General features: G+C 33.9%; 3 protein-coding genes across 3 annotated transcripts in view; all 3 read right to left on the bottom strand.

Moving 5' to 3' along the window:
• Positions 1-7,508: 7,508 nt before the first annotated feature.
• Positions 7,509-9,877, bottom strand: LOC145010223 (uncharacterized). The gene is made up of 4 exons (XM_078968790.1): positions 9,713-9,877; positions 8,909-9,614; positions 8,625-8,842; positions 7,509-8,234 (listed from the first exon to the last, which is right to left on the bottom strand). The coding sequence occupies exons 1-4, from the start codon at positions 9,875-9,877 to the stop codon at positions 7,509-7,511; spliced, it is 1,815 nt and encodes a 604-aa protein (XP_078824916.1).
• An 847-nt stretch (positions 9,878-10,724) lies between these two features.
• Positions 10,725-13,442, bottom strand: LOC145010222 (uncharacterized). The gene is made up of 2 exons (XM_078968789.1): positions 13,213-13,442; positions 10,725-11,844 (listed from the first exon to the last, which is right to left on the bottom strand). The coding sequence occupies exons 1-2, from the start codon at positions 13,440-13,442 to the stop codon at positions 10,725-10,727; spliced, it is 1,350 nt and encodes a 449-aa protein (XP_078824915.1).
• A 66-nt stretch (positions 13,443-13,508) lies between these two features.
• LOC145010221 (uncharacterized) overlaps positions 13,509-27,161 on the bottom strand; it is a 76,791-nt gene continuing 63,138 nt past the window's right edge. The window contains exons 3-9 of the mRNA XM_078968788.1: positions 15,476-15,637; positions 15,045-15,398; positions 14,395-14,993; positions 14,294-14,308; positions 14,116-14,207; positions 13,836-13,893; positions 13,509-13,754 (exon numbers count right to left, since the gene is read on the bottom strand). Of these exons, the coding sequence (XP_078824914.1) occupies positions 13,509-13,754; positions 13,836-13,893; positions 14,116-14,207; positions 14,294-14,308; positions 14,395-14,993; positions 15,045-15,398; positions 15,476-15,637 (1,526 nt within the window). The remainder of the gene's footprint in view (positions 13,755-13,835; positions 13,894-14,115; positions 14,208-14,293; positions 14,309-14,394; positions 14,994-15,044; positions 15,399-15,475; positions 15,638-27,161) is intronic.

Genomic DNA, 27,161 nt, shown 5'->3' with positions numbered 1-27,161 from the left:
TAAACCCTGGAAAACTGATTTCTGCCGAGCCGTCATATTGAAATTCATTTCCATATCTTGGATAATTTTACTAAAAAGGGCACTCACTAGTGTATTCTAGGATTTAGGGGGTGGTGTCCTTAGTAGTAAAGTTGCTAAGGTCAATGTTTGAAAGCTTGTTACGAAGAGAATCTAAGGCACAAGCATAATCAGAATCCATACTGTGACAACTGTTAATTCAGGTTATTCTCGGACTCATGCATCTTTTTATAAAAACCATACATGCACAACATGCCATGCCCTAGTAGTATAAATTAGGTCAACATCTTGCATAAACTACGATCCAACTAAAATCTAGGACTAATATACTTGACTCTTACGATTCTAGTAAGTTGTTTAACTACTGTAGGAAATGCCAATACCCAAATTAGAATAAAACTTCAAACTTTGTTACAATTGAAAATGGGTATAAAACCCTAAAAATAAATTAAAATATTCTAATTTCATTCCAATATGATGGTGAATATCAAACAATGTTCCAAAAACTCTAAAGAGCCCAAAAATCTAAATTTATAAACTTTACAACCTAAAAACTCTATAAGATTTGCTATGAACTTCCTAATATCAAATTATGGGATATAATCAAAGACATAAAAATTTAAATTATCAAACATTAATCAAAATATATTAGTTAAAAACAAAGATTTTTAAATAAATCAAGAATTACATAAAGAAGCATTTTTATAAAATTAGGGTTTTATAAAAAAAATTGAAGAGGGAATTTATTTAATTTGAATTTTAAGAGAGAAGGAGCCTCTCACTCATAAAATCGGCCACCTCCTTCAACTTCCCCTTCACTCACTCTTTCTTTCTCTCTCTCTCTCTCTCTCTCACACACACACACACTCCACTCTTTACAACACTCAAACTCTCTCTCCCTCTCTCCAAACCTATGAAAATCTCCAGCCAAGAACACCTCTCAACACTCAAATCTTCATCTTCTAAGGTTGTTCTTCAAGGTATTCATGAAAATCCTTCATCTTCCCTCACTTTTCTTTCTTGTTTTAAAGAGTTTTCTTGCACTTCTCATTCTTCTACACCATTCTTTATGAACATTCATGAACATATCCATGAATGTCGAGTTTGATGATGATGGTGGTAGGGTTTCACCGAAGAACAACATGCATGTTGTTTAATGGTGAAATCCAAGGACCAAAACCTATATCAAACACTAAAATCCGGATTTTTACAAGTTTTAAAGGTTCATATACCTTATGCATTCAAGTATTTCCTTTGAAAACATCACTATGACCAACATATGTCCATGCATGGTCTTCAAACCGTGATGCATGTGATGAACACCAAGCTAAAGAGCTTGATGATCAAAGTACATTGTTAATAGTGCATGTAAATGATTTTATTTATAAAAAAATCTAAAAATTCTTTTCAGTTCGAAATAAAATTTCTCCAGATTCCCAGTAAAATGATATGAATATCTGGAAAATTCCAAGAGTTTTTAACATTTACTGGATTTATTAAAATTGTTACAAGAAAACAAGGGCATAAATCACATAAAATACTTTCTGAGGTCTATAAATCTTAGATGAATTGTTGGATAACCCCTAAAGTAAATAATGACACCTCATTAAGTTTCATCGATTTATGTTGCTGTTTAGTGTGACTTTTGATTTTCTTTTTGTTTGGTTCCAATAAATCACAAAACCACTTTAGAGAATGTGAAAATGGTATATAACAATTTTCGCAGCTCTTACAAGAGGTGGAACACTCAGAAAAATAATTTCAGAATTTTTCATAATGCATTTCTATTTTTCCCTAATTTTTGTATTTATAATGGCCTAAAAATAGAAACAAATAGTTCTACTCATCCAAAATTCATGAAAATTTACCAGAATACCTTGTAGTACATTATGAGGCTACATAAAAATTTGATGATTTTTCTCTTCTGCATTTCTATTTTTCTCCTATTTTCTAAGATTAAATAAACTTAAATACACAAAATCGGATTACACAATATGAAAACCACCTTTGGTATTTTTCGCAGATTATTTACACTGTAAATGAAGTTTACAAAAATTTTGGAAATTTACTTTAACTGTTTATTATTTATTATCCAATTAATAATTATTTAAGAGGATAAAACAAAGAAAAATAGAAAGTCCAACTGACAAATATCTTTTATATTTTTCACAGCTTCTATATGTATAATAATAGTGTTACAAAAATTTTGGGTAATTTTGGAAGCTTTTCTCTATTTATTTCAACATTTATAAGAATAAATGCTCAAAAACCATACAATTGGGTTAAACAGTTTGGAAATCCTTTTTTATAATTTTCCTAGATTAATAATGTTTAATAACAGTAATATAAAAAGTTTGGGTAATGTTGGAAACCGTTTTCTATTTATTTCAAATTTTATTAGAATAAATGCTCAAAAATCATAAAATTGGGTTAAACAGTTTAGAAATCAATTTTTATATTTTTCCCAACTTAAGTATGTCAAATGGAAGTATTATAAAAAGCTTGTGAATTTTTATCCTTTGGATTCTATTTTTTATGAATTTATATTGTTATGAAGGCTTAAAAATTTGGAAAAATACTTAACTATATCAAAAATTCAAGGGAAATTTTCTGGAAGACCTATACTATATTTAGGATAAAAATACAAGGTTTGACAAGTTTTGGAAACTGTTTGATAATATTTTACATTTTTAGGAGTTTAAAAACACCTTTAAATGTGTTGAAATACCCTCAATTTATATTACTAAATCTGGAAAATTAATATCCAAAGTTGTCTTAATCACATGACTTATAGAATTTTATCATTTCAGAAAAATTGTAACCAATTAATATAAAACCAATATTAGAACATAAATTTGGCATTTCTCTATATGTAGAGTTTAGTATATTAGCATTAGATTTCGACATGCAAACTCACTAGTGTGTGTTTGATGTCGTAGGATCCCGGTAGTAAGGCGTTGGTGTATTCCGAGGCACCACTTGTACCTACTCGAAACATTGTGAGTATTCATGCACTCCCTTATTTTCATTTTTTGTGTTTTGGGGTGGAAAAGCATGTCCCGAAAAAAAAACTATTATTTGAAAGTTGTATTTAAATTGATTTGTATCAAACATGATTGCTATTTTATTTCTATATCTCTATATGTATGTCTATGCAGCACGGAACATGAGAACTTATCGTATTAAGGCCCTTCCCTTATCTCTAACCATTAACTCTTTGAGTCAATGATCATTATGGATAGCGCTATTAGGAATTGACAACTCCTCACTCGCCCTATTGTTGGAGTGAATGATACCATATTAATCTATGTAACGATAAGCATAGATCTTGATAGGGCTTCATTCATAGGTTTGGTTGAGAACTCATTGTTTACTCATACACATACACACTTGTTATTTATTAAGGCAATAAACTCGTTTATCAATTTCGCAATCAACTTTGTTTCTCATTATAGTAATGAACTTTGTTTCTCATTAAAGTAATGTACTTGTATTTATGAAAAGTCTTATACCAAATCTTGATTTTATAAACTTGTGAACTCACCAACTATTTTCATAGTTGACGCTCATTTTACATGCTTTTTCAAGAAATAATTAGTAAGTGGATATAAAGATTCATCATCATAGAGCATGCTGCATTGTGTGGAAGTTATTTTATTAAGTTATAGTTTAAACAATGTCATTTTGGAAAACTTGAAGTTTGTTTTGTTTAAGCTATGGGTTGTAAACTTTTAAATATTGCTATGGTGATGTATCTTTATCTTTTGCAATGAAACCTTTATCGTTGTCATATCTTGCGTTTCCGCTTTAGCGGGGTGTGACACATACCATAAATGTTGTTATCCCATAAGATGTGGTCTTGCAATACCTAAGATTCGACCCTTGAGGCAACAAAAGCATATGATGTAGCACCTGGTTCTTGGTATGTATTCTTTTATTTTCATTTGTGCATTTTGGCCTTAGACTCAGCGAGCTGAAGGACCAACTCGTCGAGTAGAAGCGGGATGAGATGCGGGGTTTAAGCTGTGGACTCGACGAGTCGGGTCCCGGACTCGGCGAGTAGGCCCTGTCTGGACAAAAACCCTAACTCAAGGGTTTGCACCCTATTTAAACACCTTAACTTGGCCTCCTTCGTCCCATTTGCTCCCAGAAGACCCCCATAGTAAACCCTATCCGTTCTTGAAGCAATATAAGGCATTTGGAGTGATTTTGGTGCTTTTGTGACCCAAGGAAGGAAGGAAAAGCTTGAAGGGTCAAGAGGAGGCTAGAAGGATTCGATTTTGAGCATTGTTTGCTGTCTTTAGAAGGTATAAAGTCTATACCTTGTTAGTTCATTTGATAGATCCCATTTTGGTCACCAACCATTTTGGTCACCAACCATGATTTCAAGCATGGTTTGAAGTTGATGTTTCGGATCTAGGTCTTTAGAGCGGTTACAAGGTAGACAGGAGTGGCTCTTGCACTCAAAGAAGGCCCCATGCATTGAAAGAGCTTGTTTAAGGACATTTTGAGCTCAAACTCCCATGCAAGCACGTAAAGGTTGTAACTTTACGTGCTAGATTGATTGTAGAAGCATAGATCTATCTTTTGATCAAGAGTTATACATCAGAATCGAAGATTTAGTGAGAAGATGTGACCAACTCGACGAGTCCATTCTTGGACTCGGCGAGTCCAAGGTTTCTGTCCCATATTAGTTGAAGGTCATAAGGACCCATTTGAGTGTGGAAAGCCTTTAGGGGGGTCCCGGGGAGTGACCCAACATTCTGGACTAAACCATTGTTCTGGAAGTTCATGGGACTCGGCGAGTGCATGACCAGACTCGGCGAGTCCATGGCAAACTTCTTAAGGATGAAGATGAACTCGACAAGTTGTTCATACAACTCGGCGAGTCAAGGTCAGGACCTGTGTATCAGTTGAAGATGAACTCGATGAGTTGTTCATACAACTCGGCAAGTCGAATGAGGATTCAGTCGATGTTCATTTAGAAGGAAAACTCGTTGAGTCATCGTCTAACTCGACGGGTAGAGACGAGTATAAGGACAAATGGAAGGATAGGGACTCGGTGAGTTGGTGAGCCAACTCGGCGAATCAGGTCACTAAAAGTTGACTCTGACTTTGATTTGATCAGGGGTAAAATGGTCATTTTACCCTAAGAATAGTTAGCAGTGTATGACTAAGTGTTTTGTGGGAATTATAGCTGGAGGATTTCCGGAGCAGCAGCGGTAGCAGTCAGAGGATTCCCGCACAGATCAGCAGCTACTACGAAGTGAGTTACCTTCTAGTAGCGGTGGGTCTACGACCATAATGTCGGCCCACCAGTAGGAGTTGTATGATTAGATGACTGTCTTTGTGATATCATCTAGGTTTGCTACTACCTGATATATTATATGCTGGCTTGATATGTTATATGTGATAGCAGTAGAGTTTGGTTGTTAGGACTGAAGGGTAGGTCAGACACCCCATATATGTTTGATAATATGTGCTGATATGTTTATATGTTGGAATGATATGTTATATGTGATAGCGGTAGTAGGAGGGGAATAGTCCCCAAGTTCGGTTGTTAGGACCGACGGGTAGGTCAGCACCCTAGAATGGCTTGATATGGGTAGGACGTCACCCCAGAATGGCCGCATGGGTAGGACGACACCCTAGAATCGCTGCATGGGTAGGTCGGCACCCCATAATGGCTGTATCGAGTAGGTCAGGCACCCCAGAATTGCCCGACGGTATGTATGCTAAGTGATTGTATGAATGTGGTACGATGGGGGAACTCACTAAGCTTCGTGCTTATAATTTACAGTTTTGGTTTCAGGTACCTCTACAGCGAATGGGAAGGAGCTGGCGCGGTAGCGGCACATCATACACACACTCTTTGTTTTCAGCATTATGATTTATTATGGGATTTGTACTCTGACATTATTATGTTTTTACGATTCGGTTTTCAGATACGAGACATGTTTTTATCTAATGATATGATCGGATGATATTTTGTTACAAATGTTTTGCAAATCACTTAATCAAAAATGAAAATTTTGGACGTGAAAATTGGGTCGTTACATATAAGGTAACCTCTACTGCCGAGTATAAACCCAAACCACCAAACTGAATGGGTAGGGAAGCAAGTCGCCACTGTAAGTCACCAAAGAAGGGACCACCACAAACCACAATGTCCTCAATCGCCCCGCGTAATCCATTATTGAAGAACAACGCCGCCTCCTCCAGGTCAATGGGTTGGCACGTCCTCAGCCCAAAGAAAAGTTTAGCAATACCCATACAAGACCGAAGTAGAAGGAGCTTACTCTGTGGGCAGACAATCAGGGAAGAAGGCATATCAAATTCACAACGCCTTCAGCTCTCTTTATGGATAAGTTGTTAATGAAACAAGCATCTTTGCTAACATCTCCCCCGAGAAGTTTCAACCCCAATGGTGCCCTCCCGATTCCAACTAGGAATAGCCCCTCACGCAACTTCCTTCCATCACATGAGGGCCAAAAGAGCACAATTTTCTTGATATTCAACTGAAGGCCCAATTTTGGGCCAAACAAATTTTGAAAATGTCTACATTATCATATAATTGAATACAAACAATTTTTGTACCAACTTATTATAAGATTTATTATATAAGAGCCAACAGCAACGTCATTGATATATTTAAAAAACATATATTTGTAAAGATTCCAAATATATTGTTGTATTTTGCGCAACGCGTATGCATTTTCCTAGTTATATATATATATATATATATATATATATATATATATATATATATATATATGTTATGAATTAAGCATAATTAATGTAACTTTAAACCAAAACAAACTACTAAACTTTGATAATAACTTTAATTGAGAAGAAAGAATATTTAGAGAGAATATGAAAGTTATATCTCTTATAACTTTTGGTGTGTCTCATTCTTTACAATGGATGGGTATTTATACTACAAATTTTACTAACATATAATTGTAACTAGTTAAAAATATTGACAAATTTACCATACACCAATTATTATGTCATCCACCAATTATTTACAACACTCACCCTTAGATGACATCATTTTAGCGTTCAACTTTGATGTAATGCCTCATTAAAAACATTGCTAAAGAAAACCCAGTGGGAAAAAATTTAGCGAAAGGAAAAAGAGTGCAGTGTATAGTTGAATCCCCCTTATTTAGACATTCGTCACATTATATTCTATGCACATGTCGCATTCCGATGCCATGGACATGTTTTCTGAAGATTGCAGTAGGAAGTGCCTTCGTAAAAAGGTCTGTTGCATTGTTACTAAATTGAACATATTTGATTTCAATTTGATGGTTCTTTATAAGCTCTTGAGTGTATTCAAAAAACTTTGGAGGTATATGTTTTCTCCTGTCTCTCTTGATATAACCCTCTTCTATTTGAGTGACACATGCTGAGTTATCTTCATAAATTAAAGTTGGACATATATCCTTTTCAAGTCCACATGAAGTTAAAACTAGTTTTGTCATCGATCATAACCATGTACATTCTCTACTAGCTTCATTTAGTGCAATTACTCCAACATGATTTGAGGATGTGGCAACAAGTGTTTGCTTCTGAGAACGCCAGGAAATTGCAGTACCTCCATTCATGAATACATATCCAGTTTGAGATCTAGCTTTATGAGGATCGGACAAATAACCTACATCTGCATAACCAATCAAGCCTTGTTTTGAATTGTTAGGGTAAAATAATCCTAAATCACTAGTTCCTCGAAGGTATCGAAAAATATGTTTGATTCCATTCTGATGTCTTTTTGTTGGGGATGAACTAAATCTTGCTGGCAAGTTTACAGCGAAAGAAATGCCAGGTCTAGTACAATTAGTAAGATACATAAGAGCTCTAATTGCATTTAGATATGGTACTTCTAAACCAAGGACTTCTTCATTTTCTTTGCATGGACGAAATGGATCCTTGTCAATATTTAATGATCTAACAACCATTGGAGTGCCTAAAGGATTTGCATTGTCCATATTGAAACGTTTCAAGACCCTTTCTGTGTAATTTGATTGATGCACAAGTATTCCGTTAGGCATATGCTCAATCTGCAAACCAAGACAACATTTGGTTTTTCCAAGATCTTTCATTTCAAATTCTTTCTCTAAAAGTTCAATCACTTCAAGGATTTCTTTATTCGTTCCAATGATGTTCAGATCATCAACATAGACTGCTATGATCACAAATCTAGATGTTGTTTTCTTAATAAATACACATGGACAAATAGTGTTATTTTTATAACCTTTACTTGTCAAATAATCGCTTAAACGATTGTACCACATGCGCCCAGATTACTTTAAACCATACAAAGATCTTTTTAATTTTATAGAATACATTTCTTTGGGTTTTGCACTTAACGCTTCAGGCATTTTAAATCCTTCAAGGATTTTCATATGGATATCACTATCAAGTGATCCATACAGGTAAGCTGTAACAACATCCATAAGACGCATCTCTAAATTTTTAGATACTGCCAAACTGATTAAAGATATGAAAGTGGTTGCATCCACTACTGGTGAATAAGTTTCTTCATAATCAATTCCAGGTCTTTAAGAGAAACCTTAAGCAATAAGCCTGGCCTTGTATTTTACAATTTCGTCTTTCTCATTTCTTTTTCGTATGAAGATCCATCTATATCCTAATGGTTTCACAACTTCAGGTGTGAGGATAATGTTCCCAAAAACCTTTCTCTTGTTAAGAGAATTTAATTCAACTTGCATAGTTTCCTTCCATTTAGCCCAATCATTTCTTCTTTGACATTCAATGACAGATTGTGGTATAGGATCATCATTCATAATATCACATGAAACTGAATAAGAAAATATTACACTTATACTGTCAGTTTCATTTTGGTCACATATTCTATTTGGCTGACCATAATTTTGTGCATCATCCTCTTTTCCCAGGGGAATTTGAATAATTCGTGTTTCTCCAAGAACACTTTCCTCATGATCTAGTGCATTTTCTGCTCCTCTTCTTTTTCGTGGGTTCTTATCCTTAGAACCAAATGGCCTTCCACGCTTCAGGCGTGTTTTAGACTCTTGAGTGACTTTCTCATCAGATTGTCCATGTGGAATGTCAATTCGAGTTGGAACATTGACAGTTGGTATATATGATTTAGTCACCCTTTTTGTGCCAGTAAATGCATCAGGTAATTGATTTGGCATTTCTTGGAAATGCATTATGTTTTGAACTTCCATGTCACATTGCCTTGTGCGAGGGTCAATATATGATAAAGAAGGCTCATGCCATGACACATCCTTTTCCAAAATCTTCTTTTCTCCACCTAATGATGGGAAATTTGCCTCATCAAATTGACAATCTGCTAGGCGTGCTGTGAAAACATTACATGTTAATGGTTCAAGATATCTTATAATAAAGACTAACTCATAACCAACATATACTCCCAACCTTCTTTGAGGACCCACTTTTGCCCGTTGAGGTGGTGCAATAGGGACATATATTGCACACCCAAAAATTCTCAAATGAGATATATTTGGTTCTTGACTGAAAACAAGTTCTAGTGGAGAATATACATGATATGAACTTGGTCTCATGCATATCAATGATCCAGCTATTAGCTGGAGACGTTTAATTAGTGATTCAACTAAACCAATGGTCTAGCTATTAGCTGGAGACGTTTAATTAGTGATTCAACTAAACCATTTTGTGTGTGTACATGAGCAACTGGATGCTCAACAACAATTCCGACAGACATAAAATAGTCATTAAATGCTTGTGAAGTAAATTCACCAGCATTATCAAGCGTCACTCTTTTGATAGTATAATCAGGGAAATGTGACCTTAATTTAATAATTTGGGCAAGAAACTTTGCAAATGCCATATTACGAGTTGATAATAGGCAAACATGAGACCATTTGCTGGATGCATCTATTAAGACCATAAAGTATCTAAATGGTCCAGATGGAGGGTGAATCGGTCCACATATATCACCTTGAATTCTTTCTAGAAATCTAGGTGATTCTCTTTCAACTTTCATTGGAGAGTGTTTTATAATTAACTTTCCAAGGGAACAAGATGTACATGGTTTTATGTTATTGGATTGAGGGAACTTTTGGTCCTTCAATGGATGCCCATGTGTATTCTCAGTTATTCTTCGCATCATTGTTAATCCTGGGTGGCCCAACCTATCATGCCATAAACTGAATGTCCCAGGATCACAATGTTTTCCTTCGATTACAATATTTGATTCAATCATATGTATATATGTATAATGCAGACCGGAATCAAGTGTTGGTAGTTTTTCAAGCACATGATTTTTGTCTATAATATACATATATTTCTTATTTTCAATGGTCACAGTCTTTGTGTGATATCCTTTGAAATATATGTCATTGAAATTTAATAAGTTTATATTAGACTTTGGAGAAAATAAGGCATTTTCTATACAAAATCTTGTACCATTTGGTAATATAAAATGGGCTTTCCCGGTTCCCTCTATCAAGTCTGCAGGACCTGATATTGTATGTATGATTGTTTTTTTTGGTATTAGGTTTGAAAAATATTTCTTTGATTTCAGAATAGTATGTGTACTACCATTATATGATATACAAAGATCTCCAATCTTTTCTTGGTGTTGCGCTCCAATTGGACTCATATTAAACTTCACACATGTAAAGAATAATAAGTGAATAAACATAACCATAATAATTATTCAAAAGAAGGTTCATTTATTGAAGGAAAGGCATTACATGAAAAACAAATGAAGGAAAAACAGTTTTACTAGAACAATAATAGATTTTTTTTTGGTTTATGTCTTCCATGTCATTGCTCAAATCAACAACATTTAGCAGAGTGAATTCAACATTATCAAAGAGGTTTGCTTCTTTTCCTTTTCCTTTAATGGACTCTTGATAAAGTTGACAAAGATGTGCAGGTGTGCAATAGGTCCTTGACCAATGGCCCGTGCTACCACATCTATAACATGGACCATCAGATTTTTGTGATGTCCCAGTGTCATGCCTTGCTACTTTTGCCTTATCTTGTGTGTGGAAATTGTTTCTTTGTGAATGTTGGTAAATATTCTTTTTCTGGCCACGACCACGATTATTACCTTGTCCACGACCAGAATTATGGTTCTGATTATGGCTTTGGTTTCGATTAAAATAGCCACGACCTCGTCCTCGACCACGACCACGCCCTCGTCCACGTGTATTGTTTCGATGACCATCAATATTTGTAGTATTTGCTTCAGGAAGTGCTACTGATCCCGTTGGACGAGATTCGTGATTTTTCATCAAAATTTCATTGTTTTGCTCTGCAGCAAGCAAAAATGTATTCAGTTCAAAATATATTGTGAACTTTTGCATCCGATATTGTTGCATCAAGGAAATCTTTGTTGCATGAAATGTGGAGTAAGTTTTCTCCAACATATCTTCATCGGTAACTTCTCGTCCATAATATTTGAGTTGTGAACATATTCTGAACAAAGCTGAGTCGTATTCATTTACCTTTTTGAAGTCTTGAAACCTCAGTGTTCTCCATTCATCTCTAGCATTTGGAAGTATAACTTCCTTTTGATGATCAAATCTTTCTTTCGAAAGATTCCAGAGAATACTTGGATCAGTAACATCAAGATATTCAAATCTCAACATTTCATCAATATGCTTACGAAAGAAAACTTGTGCTTTTGCTTTGTCTTGTGCCAAACTATTATTAAATTCATATATAGCATTTGAGATTCCCATGGACTCAAGATGCATTTTTACATCTATCATCCATGGCACATAGTTTCTCCTACTAACTTCAAGTGCTGTAAACTCGAGCTTTGCAATGTTGGACATAATGTAACTATAAATTTTAAAAAAAATTAAAATTAAAATTAAAATCAATTTATTTCAATAAATATTACACAAAAAAGAAGCGGTAAAGCTAACATTGCATACAAACCTAAAAGTAGATGAAATTCCATATTATCTTCGATGTTGAGGATTGGGATGAAAAGTAACATGACTATTATAGTCATGATAATCACAAAAGGATGAATCATCTTGAATACTGATTTCTTGAAATTAATTTGTTTGATAGAAGAGAGAAATATTTGTTGTGGGTAAAATAAGCAGTGTAAAGATGTTTATTTCTGGTAAAAAAAATATAACCGTTGTTTTTTATGTTTATAACCGTTACCTATACATTTCCGTTGTGTATATATGTATATGTATTTTATAAATCATTTAATAAGATTTAAAAGTAATACATAACTTTACTTTGTGTAATTTTACTAATTAGATATATTAATAAATATTAGTAAATATTAAAATAAAATTATGAAGAGTATCTAAAATAAAAATAAACATTGACATGTATAAATAAATATAATTTAAATGTTAGTATGCATAAATAAAAGTTAGTTGCATAATATAAATGTTAGTATGCATAAATAAAAGCTAGTTGCATAATGTAAATGTTAGTATGTATAAAAATTTGAATACATAAAGAAAGGTTAGTATAAGAAATAAAAATTGTTAGTAGTCCATAATGTATAAGTTTTATTAATTCATTAGTATCATCATTATTTTAATATGATGGATGTTTTATAATTAATAATGTTTTTACTAAGTAATACATACCTTGATTAAGACATGTGATTTCCACTTGTTTAATAACCTTGATTGGAGCTTTCGTGCTGATAACGTGTTATGAATTAAGCGTAATAAATGTAACTATAAACCAAAACAAACTACTAAACTTTGATAATAACTTAAATTGACAAGAAAGAATATTTAGAGAGAATATGAGAGTTATATCTCTTATAACTTTTGGAGTGTCTCATTCTTTACAATGGAGGGGTATTTATACTACAAATTTTACTAACATATAATTGTAACTAGTTAAAAACATTAACAAATTTACCATGCACCAATTATTATGTTATCCACCAATTACTTACAACGCCACCAATTATTCACAACAATATATATATATATATATATATATATATATATATATATATATATATATATATATATATTAGGTGTATTCCCGTTAGTGGCGAGTCTAGAACCTAAAACCACATGGTTCACTATTTAAATTAAATATACAAAAAAATATACAAAAAAAATCTATTGTGGGTTCAGATCGGGTTGAGTTATATAAGTAATAGAAAAAAATATTTAAAGTTCTTACAATTGTACTCGACGAGGTCTTATAGCTTGATACAATTTCACAATCTTGTCATTACTAATACTTCCTAAAACATTTTTTTCAATATATGAAACCAAACTATCACTTAAAAATTGATCACCCATTTTCTTGCGTACATCAGTCTTTACTAACTTCATTGCTGAAAATGAGTGTTCAACACTCGCTGTTGCAATGGGTAAGATCAATGCACGTTTCAAGAGAATATAAACCTTACGGTATATTATATGCTTCTGTACTTCGACCATCTTTTTGGCAAGTTCTCCAATGTTCTTCAATTGATTAAATCTTTCATCTTCTCATACATCCTTAATTTAATTTTTAAGTTGAACTTCAAGAATTTGAAGATCATATTCTGTTCGAAACTCTTCCTGGTAAAGTGTAGCCATTTCCATTAGTTTATTCAAATCAAATGCTTTGAGAGACTTACATGGGCACAAAAAAGCTATGCAAGGAAGTAATTTTGTGTTAGCTTCATTAAAGCGATGGTTAAGCTCTTGAAGTTGCATATCAATCACCACCTTAAATACATCAACATGATAGTGGTGCAAGTTATTAACCTGAAAATAAAAAGAATCTTTAATATGAAAATGAGAAAACACAAGAAATAAATCAAGTTTGTAATATCAAATGTTACTAACTTGTGAACCTCTTCGACGACTGAATCCGTCATAATATTCATCTTCCATATCCACAATTCTAACATCATGTTTATCACAAAATAAATTAACATTCCCTAAAAGTGGTTCCCATCCTAAATCTCAAATTTCTTGAATTGATTTTTTAATGCTTCTTACTTGATTCATGGTATTTACGATATCATGATCTTTTCTTTGTAATGTTGTATTCAAATGATCTGTGACTCTCAAGATATCAACCATCAAGTGTAGACAAAACACAAAATCAAAGGACTTTAATAACCTTAAGATGCGAAGTGCTTCAGCTTTACGATCACGATCACTATTATCTTTACCAAGGTCTTCAAGTACTTCACAAATGGAAGAATATATGTTCTTGATATTCAATAGAGATGAAAAATGAGAACCCCATCAAGTACCATATGGTCGTTTGATACCTACTTCTTGATTCAAACCGATACCACTCTCAAGTTCACCTAAAATTTACCATATAAATAATTAATTAGCACAACATAAATACAAAGTATTTTAACAATAAATTTAGTACAATTATAAAGTAAACCTTCAACCAATGCTTCCATAACTTTATCTGCTTGTTCTTTCTTAAATTATCTCGTCGCTTGTAAGAAGATCCAATAATGTTTAATAGCCGAGAAACCGCATCAAAGAAATCATTAACCTTCATGTGATTTTTTGCAACAAACACTAGGGCTAACTGTAATTGGTGAGAAAAACAAGGAATAATGTATGCACATTTTGTTTCATTCATAATCAAAGTCTTCAATCCATTAAATGCACCACTCATGTTACTAGCACCATCATAGCCTTGCCCTCTAGTGCTAGTATGACTCAAATTCCACTTTGAGAGCATATCATAAATGGTAGCCTTTAGTGTTAAAGCTGAAGTGTCACTAACATGTCTAAGGACAACAAACCTTTCTACAACTTCCCTGTTTTTATTTACAAACCTCAATACTAATGCCAATTGTTCTTTACAAGAAACATCATGTGACTCGTCTACTAGAATTGTCAAACATTCTTTTCCAAGATCTTCCATAATAACATTCATAACTGCATCTGAACATGCCTGCACGATATCTTTTTGGATATCACTGCATTTCAATTGTGTATTTTTTGGAGCATTCTTTAACACAACACGATCTACCACATCACATCGATCAGCTAACTATTGTAAAAGTTCAAGAAAGTTACCTTTATTATCTGAATCGTCCTTCTCGTCATGACCACGAAATGCTAATCCTTGACGCAATAGGATTCTAACACAATCAATTGAAGCATTCAAATGGGTACGATATTCTTTTTCTTGTAAAATGATTTGTTTCTCAAAAGCAGATGTTATGGATTGCCTTTGGTTCATTAAATTTTGACACCTTTGGACATCAATATTATGTGGAGTTCCAGCTTTATGATCATCTAGTCCCGATTTCCTATTCCAAGCTTTGAATCCAGATTTCACAAAATGATCTGATCCACCTTGGTTTGGTACATCGGATTTGAATAGATAACAACATAAGAAAAAGGCGGCGTTCTCTTTTATACTATATTCTAACCAATATTTGTTGTCATCAAACCAAGATATATTGAGTCTTCGTTGTTTACCTCCAAAAGTACTTTGTGGAAACTTGTAGTTTTGAGGTTGAAAACGACCTTTTTGCAAGTATGTCCTTCTAATCCATCTCTTTGATTCACATGATAGCATTCCATACCCGGTCGTTTTGCCGAATCAACAGGTAGTGAACTTAAATCAACTCTCATATGCTTATGTTGCTCATTATCGTCTTCAACTGTTTTTTTATCAATCTTTTGAAAAAACTTAAATAAAGACATCCTTGATTTTAATTTCTAAAAGAAACAACGATCAAATAATCAAAAAAATTGACACCAATAAAATAATCATATCACATTAACAGTATTAAGAGTATGAAACTATATATATTAAAAAAAAGTAAACCTAAATTATATGCAATTGAAAAGCCAAACAAATAAAAATTAATGGTTTTAAATGAAAAAAGAATTTCATATTTTATTTTTTTAAAAAAGATGAATATTACCTATTGTGTTGTGTGGCTACCTCGGATACCCCAAAATCCCAATCCCTACTTGAATGAAAGAAACCTCTTCTTTGAATGTAATGCTTTCGTTGACTCACAATTTTTTTGTTTTAATTTAATTTGTATTAGATTATGTATGTTAGAGTATACCCTAAATAAAAATATTGGGCTATTAACTTATAGGATATGGGCTTTAAAATCTTATTCATATTTTTTTTTCTTTACAATAAATAATAAGGTGGTTCATTTAATTTTTATATAGTAGATCACTAAAAACTATAATATATATATATATATATATATATATATATATATATATATATATATATATATAACTTGTGAAAAGAAAAAAAAAATGGTGTGTCAAGTGACCCACCATACTTGTATTTAAATTCGCCACTAATTCTCGTGCGTTGCACGGTAAAACAAATATATGGTTAAAATATGTTGAAATTTATAATTTTATCTATGGTTTTTGGTCATTTTTTATATATAAGCCTATTAAAATTGGATCCTACAACCCTCGAATATTGGAACCGATCTTGTAACATGTTATGTCGTTTATTAATATTTCAAAATTGCTTCTCAAATTGTCGATATTGGGGTTCTAATTTTTTATTACAGAATAAATTGATCGACTATTACAACATATGGAAAAAGAATTAACCATATAAATTATTGATAATGTAAATACAATGAATCAAAGAAAAAGATAAAATTATAAATAAAAGATGTTTATAATTGATGTCAAAATATTCTGTAATAGATTCTAACAACACTATTCTAACAACACTAATAATAAATATAAAAACTAAAATGAGTTTTAGCCATCATATGTTATTAGAAAATATAAGTTATAAAACAATTAAACGATTTGTATTTTGTGATAGTCTCGTGCCATTATGTTTTTCATTAGCATAACATAAAGTTAGAGGTGCAAATTGCAATGGCCAAATCTTATTTCACTTTTGATTACCTTACAGTTAAATCATAAACATCTCGTTTAAAAAGATAATGAATTATTAAACGATTTATAATCAACTAATAGATTGGATTTGAAATATTATTATTATATGTTCATATTTAGGGTTTCTAGGGTTTTCAAGAAGATATAAATAAGGTGTTAACCCATGAATTTTCAGCTGACCTATTCCAAAGTCAAAATTCAAAAGTCTTCCCTCTCTCTCCTATCTCCTCTTAAACTTAAGGTTTATTGTGTTGTGGGTGTGAAACATTAAAGTCTTGCATACTATTGGCACAAGGTATTCCAATGAGACAACAAGGTTTTGATTACCTTGATTGGAATCATTAAAAGGTATGTATCCCTAACCATGAATTTTGATTCATAGGGTTTTAGTTGTATTTTCATAAGTATGTTGCTATTAGATGTGAAAAATACATAGATCCATTTTAGGTGGCATGTATGCTTAGATGTTAAGTAAAATTCCACATATACAACTGTTTTTTAACCTTAAATTCTCATTAGTGGTATTAGAGCCATGATTTTCACATTAATGAGGCTTAGTAGATGAAGCGAGAAAGCATAAAAATAAAAAATAAAAAAAACAAAAAAAACCTGATAATCTAGATCACCACGACGTGGGCAGCCATGATTTTAAATGACTAAAATCTGAATATATTAACTAGATAATTAAGAATTCTAATTTGAATATAAACTGAAGATTAAATAAGATAATTATTAAAAATTAGATAATATGATTATCCTTAATAAGATTTATATTAATTAATTAAAAGATAATTCTTAAATCTCATTTAGTTCTTAATTATTAAAATTTAATTGAATTAATATGATTTAAACCTTGTATTTTCAAAAGTATTAAAATACACCTTATATATATATATATATATATATATATATATATATATATATATATATATATATATATATATGTATGTATTATTAAAAGGTCTGTCGAATCAATATTAGGCCTCATTCACGAAGCCACACTCTAAGAAAGATATAAGGAAATGACGTATAAAATAATTGTTAAATGGGTATCCTTTTCAATAACCGCTTCTTTGTATGGTGTATGCTAATCCATGAACGCAGACATCATTTCTTTGCAAGTTGTTAGTGGAGTGTGTGTGGTTAACTGACAAAGTAATATGAGACTACAAAGATGAAATGATAGCATGTCATGCGAGTTTGCATGGTTATTCAAATATTATTTGTGATCTTTGGCATCATACTCACGAATTGAAGAGCAAAATCGAGATTAAAAAAAATGTCATTGAATACTTAAATGAATCTTAAATGAATCTTAAATGATCTAGTAATTTCATATTAGATTGAAATTGGTAAAATGTTTTTCCTACCTAAAATAATTTCACAATTATATTACAGCATCCATATTCATAATTTCGAATTGTATTTATGGATCCTAGCCTTGGATATTAATTTAGGTTAAATTATTAAGGAAATAAGTCAACTAACTAAAATATTGTCTCTTATTATAGATGTCGAGAAATGATGATCTTCCTCCTCATCCTCCTCCAACTACTCACAACTTCACTATCTTGTCTATCCTCTCAAATGACAAGCTCAATAGTCCCAACTACATGGATTGATTGCAAAAATTTGAAGATATAGTGAGATACGAGAACAAAGAATATGTCCTCGAGAATCAAATCCCAAAAAATGAAAAAGATTATGCTACTCCTGAAGAATTGGATGAATATAACCAACATGTTGACGATGCCACTAAGGTCGTTTGCATTATGATTGCAACCACGACACCTGAGCTCTAAAAGATCTACAAGGACTATTGGCCCTATGAAAATGAACTTTGATCTTTCTAATATGTTTCTCAAAAAGGCTAGGCAAAAGCTTTAGGAAGTCGTTAAGGTACTTATGGTGTGTAAGTTAAAAGATAGGGAATCTGTGTGTGCTCATGTGCAGAAAATAGAGAGACACATGGAGAGATCCAAAAAGCTCAATGTGCACTTTGATAAGGAGCTTTCCATTATTATGCTGCTAAACTCTTTACCTAGTAGTTACGATCAAATCATTTTGACCTATCATTTGAACAATACTGATACCATGTTGATTGAGCTTCACAGTCTGTTGCAAACAACTGAAGCATGAATGAAGAAGTCTTGTTCCAATAGTTTTGCGACTGCCCCAGTATGGCCATCCCACAAGGAAAGGATAAGAATAAAAAGGCCTATTCCCAACCCAAGTGGAAAGGAAAAAAAACGCACATTTGAGAGTCCATTGGGTTAAAGGAAAGCCCAACTTTGATATTCCTCATGTTTTGGACCCAAAAGAGGTAATGTTCTTTCATTATGGCCAAAAGGATCATTGGAGAAGAAGTTTCCCTAAGTACCTACTAAAAGTAAGAGAAGTTAATGGCAAGGTGTTTGGCTCTTCTGGTATGGCTCTTCTGGTACATACTCTATTCAAATCAATAACACTTGTATTTCAAATTATTGGGTCCTTCACATAGGATGTGGTTTCCATATTTATTTTGACATATATGGACTAAAAGAAAGTGAAGAGTTCGAGCATGGGGAGTTGAACCTAATCGTGGGGAATAGGCAAAAGTCAACTGTTACTCAAATTGGGACTTACGAGCTTGTGTTTGATAGTGTTAGGTTTGATTTAAACAATTTTTGCTATTTGCTAGAAATATCCAGAAACATAATTTCTTTTCATACTATATTTAGACAAGGATTTCGTTATGATTTTGATAATAATGATGGTACAATTAATGTTTATCGTAATGGTGCATTTACTTTAAAAGATTATCCTTGTGATGGAGTGTATGAAACTATTGTTTGTGTGAATGAAATTGACAATAATGTTTATACATTGATTATTCTGATAGTTTAGACAACTCATGTTTATGGAGTTTTTGTCTTAGGCACATTAACAAGAAACGCATCGCCCAACTCCTAAAGGATGGAGCGTTGGATCATTTGACTTAAAATCAGACGATGAATGCGAGTATTGTTTGTTGGGTAATGTAACATCCATAAACCTCTTGGAAAATTTAAACTTTTAAATTAAAGTCAAAACCATAATTGTTTACAAACAGTTTTCAAAACGAGTTTAATATCAAATTAATCCCAAAATCATGAAACAAAACATGAGGAGGTTCACGATCACACCTTTTCTTACTTGCGATCCTCTAAAGTACCTGAAACATAATCTGAAACTGTAAGCCCAAAGCTTAGTGAGTTCCTCCAAAATACCAATACATAGAAAATAGTAAAAATATAATAACAACATGTAATGGGTCCATAGTTTAATAGACTGGATTACCGATGAGCCCACAACATAAGTTTGGCTTACCCCGCGAGCACACAACTTATGTTTGGCTTGCTGCCCGGCCTGATCAGTCAATAGACTGAATACCGCTAAGCCCTAAGTACAAGTATGGCATGCCCTGTCCACCCCTTATCTTGTATCTAGAATGGTCATGACTCCTTAATATGAATCCGGTATGCCCTCCCTGGCCCTCAACTCATATCTGGCATACTCTAAGGTTTGTTGGCTACAACACAAAGCAGTACTACCTCAACCCACCGATACAATATGTCGACATATAATAGATAATATTATATATAGATAAATAGATAATTTCATAGGTAGTCCTACATATCTACCAGACTAGCATATCAAGACTAGCATGCATATCTATATTATACTCAGCATATCAGCAATGTCAGGTTACCAAATCAATGGGTCGGCCTTAATATCTTCGACCCGAAAGTATAGTGAGGAAAACTCACCTCGCAAGTAGTGCAGAATTGATAAGGTCTGACTTTGAATCTCAGCTCTAAAAACGAATGCCTACAAGAACCATATGACCAATTCCATCAAAATACTAAAATACCCAAATTGACCTTAAATGTCAAACTTGGTTAACCATGGTCAAAGTGAGAGTCAACGCTCAACTGTCAATGTTGACAAAACTCATCAAGTGCACCAATGAAATCGTCGAGTTCCTATAGTACTCTGAAGGTTGGGAATACCCTAGCCAACTCACCGATTTGGTTGGAAAACTCATCAGGTTTTCCCTAGCTTAACACATTCAGTTGATTCTTTGATTCCAGGGACTCTAAGGCTCAAATCTAAAATCAATTGTTGTCTAAAAGGATAAAGTTTCTAACTTTATCCTTTGGGGCTACTCCAAGTGCTCAAAAACCCCCTCCACAAGGCTTAAAAACTGAAGGGCTTATCCATTAATCACAAAATCCTTAAGATCTGAAACCCAACTTTTCCAGAAGAGATTTTATCCTCAAAAAAGTCCCAAAGGTTGGTGCTCTATAAACATGTATGTGCAATTCATATCTTGAACCCAAGATGAGCCAAAAAAAAGGAAAATATGACCTAGACTCCATGCATGGCAACAAGACTTGGCTAAAGACCAAATCCAAACCACTATAAGGTCACCTTGACCTGGAGATTCATAAAGTTACAACGTTTATGAAATCCATCCATAACAACATCCAAGAATAAGGAGAAAAATGGAGAAAACTCAAGATCTAGCTTCATAGAGGAATAAAAATTGGATCTTAGACACTTACAAGGGTCCAGAAGAGTGCCAAACTGCAGACTAGAGCTTTACTTGCTAAATCCTTGCCTCCTTCCAACTTGTTCTTCTTTTGCTCCAAAAGTACCAAACTAGCACAAAAAAATGAGAGGGAATAGTGATTAGGTTTCACAAGGGCCGATATAGGGTGTTTAGAGGTTGATAAAAGACCGGCCTTAAGCACTTAAGAAGTTATATAGGGTCCAAAACCCTAAATTTTAGGGTTTCCCACCCAGCCATCTACTCTTCGAGTTCTCCACACTAACTCCCCGAGTTGGTCCATAAAATGTGTGGCCCAAAGCCCTTTAACACGCCGAGTTGAGGCTATCAACTTGCCAAGATCCATAGGAAAGCTTGCTTTAAGAATAAAGCTCATACCTAGAGATGAGGATGTTAAAACTCTCCCCTACTTGGACTAGGTTTTGTCCTCGAAGCCTGTTGCGGAGAACAAAGTCAAATAATTCTCGTGCATCTCATCCTCTGGCTCACAAGTCCACCCTGAGCGCCTCCAGTGCTGCCACCGTACCTTTACCAAAGTTATTTCCTTGTTACACGAAACCTTCACATTCCTCTTCATATTAGCTACCAGCCTCTCGACATAGTTCCGACGTTCATCAACCTGAATATCATCTAATGACACGACTGCATCCTCGTATGGTACGCACTTTTGCAAATGCAAAACGTGGAAAGTGCTATGAATCTAACTAAGCTCCTATGGAAGATCCAATCTATATGAAACTTGCCAACCTTGGCAACAACCCAAAATGGTCCAATATATTGCAGACCTAGTTTCCCCCTCTTTCTGAAGCGAATCACACCTTTCCAATGTGAGACTTTCAATAGCACCATGTCGCTGACTTGAAACTCCAACCTAGATTCACATCGGTCGACATAGTTATTCTGCCAACTCTAAGCAGTCTACAATCTCTGCTTGATCTGCTAGATCAACTCTATGGTCTGAATGATGACCTCGGTCCACCACGTGACCCTGAGACCAACCTCGCACCAACAGGCTGGGGTATGACATTTTTGTCCATACAAAAGCTCAAAAGGCGGAGCACCAATGTTGGAGTGGAAAATGTTGTTGTAGGAGAACTCTACAAGGGGTAGGTAGGAGTCCTAGTTCCCACCAAAATCAATGATGCATGCTCAAAGTATATCCTCGAGAGTCTGAATCATCTGCTCACACTGGCTGTTAGTCTGCGGATGATAAGTTATGCTGAAGTGTAGCCTCATGCCCGGTTCCTCATGGAACTTCTGCCAAAAACCGGAAGTGAACCGAACATCATGGTATGAAACAATAGAGACTGGAACCACATGTCAAGCAATGATCTCTTGAATATAGACATCGGCCAACTTCTTGGCCGCCGAGCTCTCTCGACTCACCAGAAAATGGGCACTCTTGGTCAATCGATCCACGATGACCCAAATAGCATCGAAACCCTTTGTCGTCTTCGGGAACTTTGTGATGAGGTCCATCGAAATTTGCTCCCATTTCCACATGGGTACCTTCAGAGGGTGCAGCTTTCCATGCGGCCTATGATGCTCGACCTTGACCATCCTGTAGGACAAGCACCTCACAACATACGAGGTGATCTCTCTCTCTCTTTCTCTCTCTCTATCTCTCTCTCATACGAGGCCACCAGAACGATACACTGTTGTTATGAGCTTGGAACTTCATCACTTGCCCGACCTTCATAATGGTAGAACCATCCTGGAGTACAAATTTCTTAACCCACATTGATCTCGATACAGACCTTGAACAGATACACTTGCGATTCCCAACACGAGTTTCCACCAAAATCCTACTAAAAAAAAAAGAAATGGCCATTCATGATACCTTCTCACAAAACCTTCCCTAAACGGATGAGCATCCATTTGAATCTACCCCTGGTCCATAAATGGGGTACCACCAGAACCATGTATAATATATTGGATTAGTGTCTAAGTCCATAAATATTTTGGTATGTACTTGACTCGATGGTGCATGGTCCTTTAGGGTTGCCTTCACCAAAGCAACTTGATAGGATGAATTATGGAGTAAAAGAGATTAATTAAACTTAAGGGACTGGAACTGTAATTATAAGATAATTGCATTTGGGCCATGGATTACTTAATGATATATAAGTTGGACGAATTCTATGGGGAAGCCCATTAGAAATCATCCAAGAGATGTACCAAAGGAATCCATGGGCTGCTTAGGGCTTAAGCAGTCAGATTAGGGTTTCCTAGTTTAAAACCCTAATAGCCTACATGTATAAATAGCACCCTTAAGCCCCAAAAATGAAGAGAAGAGTTCCTCTAGGGTTTTTCACACGTTTTGGGCAGACTCCTTCTCTTCTCCTCTTCATCCTCTTGCTCTTGGTGTTTGTGAACCATTAGAGGAGTGACATTTGTGACTCTAAGCTTTCTAAATTCATTACAAGAAGGATTTGAGATTGTTATTGCTACATAACAATCAAGGTAATATCTTAAACTCATTCTTATGTTAATATTGATTATCACATGCTAGAACTAGGTTTCAAAGTCTTGGATGAATTGCATGTACAGTGGAGAAACCTAGCTCCAAGCATTAGGGTTGTATGAGCACATATGATGTTCTTATGGCTAAAACCCATCAGTGGTATCAGAGCCTTGATTGGTTTCTATTGTATTGATGCCTTTATGTTTGTTCAAGCTGTAAAATGGATTTTTGGCCTCCCTGCATGCTGAACTCGGTGAGTTCCAATGTGGAGTCGGTGAGTTGGCTCCTACTCGGTGCGTCCATAGAGGAACTCGGTGAGTTCGAGCATCAGAAAGAGACAGTTTTGGGATTTCTTGTTGTTTTACTCATAGATACTTGCCTTAACTGTTATGGGTCATTAAAATTCGAATTTTAATCATATTTTTAGTGTATCCTTGATTAAACAAAAGATAATTACCAATTGATTAGATAATAACTTCCTTATTTGATTAAAGTTTGATTATTTGTATTAATTGGGTAACTTATTTTGCAAGAAATTGAAATTAGGTCAAATATAGATAATGATAAAATTAAATGTTTAATTTATATTATTTGTTATTTGATCCTTGTGTTATGAAAAACTTTCAATTTTTTCCCTTTAGGTTTTATACTTTAAATTTGAACTCAAGTTTTTGTTTTGAAATTTAAATAGTTGACACCCTAATGTTTTGAAAAGTTTCAAACTTGCCCTCAAGTTTTGGAATTTAAAAGTTGATTAAAAGTTGAATTAAGGAATGTTAAATTCTAAAACCCTAATATTATTTTGAAAAAGTTCAAATTACACCCTTTTGGTTTTATTAATTAATTAAGGTGTATAATTAAAAGAGATTTAATAAATCCATATAGTTTTTGGTTTACATTTAATTAAGATAAAGGTATAATTTTTAAATTAAACCAACTAGTATTTTAAAAGTGTAAAGTACACCCAATACTATATATAACATTAAAAGTCTAACATTATATATATATATATATATATATATATATATATATATATATATATATATATATATATACACATGTATGAGTAAAAGTCAGTGTTACCGTTAGTAGGCCTCATTCACGAAGCAGGTCTATAAGGGGTGTTTAAGGAAATTGCCTATAAAATGGCGATTGAATGGGTATCCACTCTTACCCACCACACTCTTGACTAGTGGAGGGTCGTTAGCCGAACGGGTAGGATAGGACAAGAACCTTCCACTATAAGTATAATGAAGTACAAAAGTAACTAAATGTTTTACAATTCCCAATCTTAGTTACTTTAGGCAAAAGTGAATTGATGCAATTCCATGAAATTACACTTTGTACCCTTGCAAAGATGTTAGTGGAGCGTGTGTGGTTTACCGGCACACTAAATGGTTCTAAGCAAAGGTAGCAAAGGGTGACTTAATGTTTGTCATAGTTCGGTGGAGCATGTGTGGTTAACCGGCACATCGAATAGGTGACTGTAACATGCGGGGGCACCATGTAAGTTTGCATGGTTATTCACACCCGCTTTGTGATCCTCGGTATCCCAGTCACAAACTAGAGGGGCATATCGAGATTTAAACATGCCATTGAAAAGTTCAATGAATCTAAAAAGATCTAGGGATTTTCAATAGATTTAAAACTTAATTTTGTTTCGTTTTTCATGGTGGAAATTGGTAAATCATCATTTACCTACCTTCAAATATTCTGCAACTAGATTACGGCATCCCTTTTCTAGGTTGTAGTGTATTGTGTTGGATCCTAGCCTTGATGTTTCATTTGGGTGCCACATCGAGGATTCTAATCAACTAAATTGATTCTGTTTTCTCCCGTTTTGTAGATGTAAAAGTATGACAACTATGGTATTGCCAAATCCCGTGGAACAAGCTTTCCACATGAAGATGATATTCCACGATTCGATCGAGGAACACGAGATCATGCTTCACTTCCTCCACCTCCTCCTATTGTTCTCCCTTACCCACAAGTTCAAAAGATTGAAAAATTCAAACTCACTCAAGCCCTTTTGGCAAGTAAACATGAAGAAGGAAAGTTAGTGTGTGCACACGTCCTAGAGATGAAGTCACACATTGATAGATTAAGAATGTTGGGATCTGTTGTCTATGAGGAGGTGGCTGTTGACTGGGTTCTTCAGTCACTTCCTGATTCATATAGTGAGTTCGTAAGAGAGTACTATATGATGAACCATGACATAACCCTCATTGATCTCACCTATATGCTTACTACTGTTTAATCAACAATGATTTGGCGCACTAGAAAAGCGAAGTTGATTGGCGGATCTACCTTCCAGACCTCTATGGATATAGGCAATGGCAATGAAAGGCATGCCATGATCGAAAAGTTTGATCATAAAAGAAAGGAAAAGTCAGAAGTAGTTCGATGTGCTGTTCCAAAAGAATCAATTTGCTTTTATTGCTAAGAGAAGGGGCATTGGAGATGAAGCTGCCCTATTTACCTAAGAGATCTAAGAGATGGGAGAGTCAAAATGTATGGCTCTACTTTAGGTAAATTCCATTAACTAACTCTTTTAAGTTCCTATTCTAGATTCTTAATACATGATGTGATAAGATTGCATTTCGATGTTTTGTAGGATCAAAGAAAAGAAAGGAAACTTAAGGGAAGAAGTGAGCGGAATGTAATCGTGAAGAAATGGATTTTGATCGCATTACTTGAAGATTAGAATCTTGAGCTACTACTTGGAGTTAGAATAAGATTGCTAAGAAATATGTATTAACATAGTTTTTCAATTGACTTGCATTGTAAGGACAAATTTTTCCGCAATAAAATAAATTTTGATTTTATATTATTTATTTATCCTTGCAATGGCATGTATGAAAAATTGATGTTTGTAAGTTTCTATTATTAGCAATAATGGATTTGATTCTTAAGTATGTTATTTGTGGAAAGGTTAAGAATTTACCAAATAAGGAAAGTTTCTCATCGCCCAAGTTTCAATTGGATAGAGACTTGGAATCATACAACTTGGTTGCATGATGAATGAGAAATTTCATATTTGGAAATTAGACTAATTCAAGTGAAGGACTATGAGATCAAGTACAAAAGGTTGTGTGTTGATCAAGTCTACCACAACAGTGACAAAGATATTCGTCATGATTTACTAAAGTTTTAGTGGATATGATAATGCTTATACGATTAAGTGTAATTCCAAGTTTATTTGAAAGAGTTTAAATCAATAGCAGAACAAATAAGA

The sequence above is a fragment of the Lactuca saligna genome, chromosome 8 (assembly GCF_052625555.1).
Source record: "Lactuca saligna cultivar CGN05327 chromosome 8, ASM5262555v1, whole genome shotgun sequence".
Taxonomy (NCBI): Eukaryota; Viridiplantae; Streptophyta; class Magnoliopsida; order Asterales; family Asteraceae; genus Lactuca; species Lactuca saligna.
Note: the sequence above shows the minus strand (reverse complement) of the source record. Positions and strands in the feature narration are given on the sequence as shown.

What these genes read in the sequence shown, in the direction of transcription:
- LOC145010223 (XM_078968790.1), bottom strand. Translation starts at nt 9,877, where the DNA reads ATGGCATTTGCAAAGTTTCTTGCCCAAATTATTAAATTAAGGTCACAT. An exon ending in TTGAGCATCCAGTTGCTCAT is followed by an intron (nt 9,615 to 9,712) that starts GTACACACACAA and finishes AAACGTCTCCAG; the next exon opens with CTAATAGCTGGATCATTGAT. An exon ending in GGATGATGCACAAAATTATG is followed by an intron (nt 8,843 to 8,908) that starts GTCAGCCAAATA and finishes TTTCTTATTCAG; the next exon opens with TTTCATGTGATATTATGAAT.
- LOC145010222 (XM_078968789.1), bottom strand. Translation starts at nt 13,442, where the DNA reads ATGGTCGAAGTACAGAAGCATATAATATACCGTAAGGTTTATATTCTC. An exon ending in AATGACAAGATTGTGAAATT is followed by an intron (nt 11,845 to 13,212) that starts GTATCAAGCTAT and finishes TAAAATTTATAG; the next exon opens with TTACATTATGTCCAACATTG.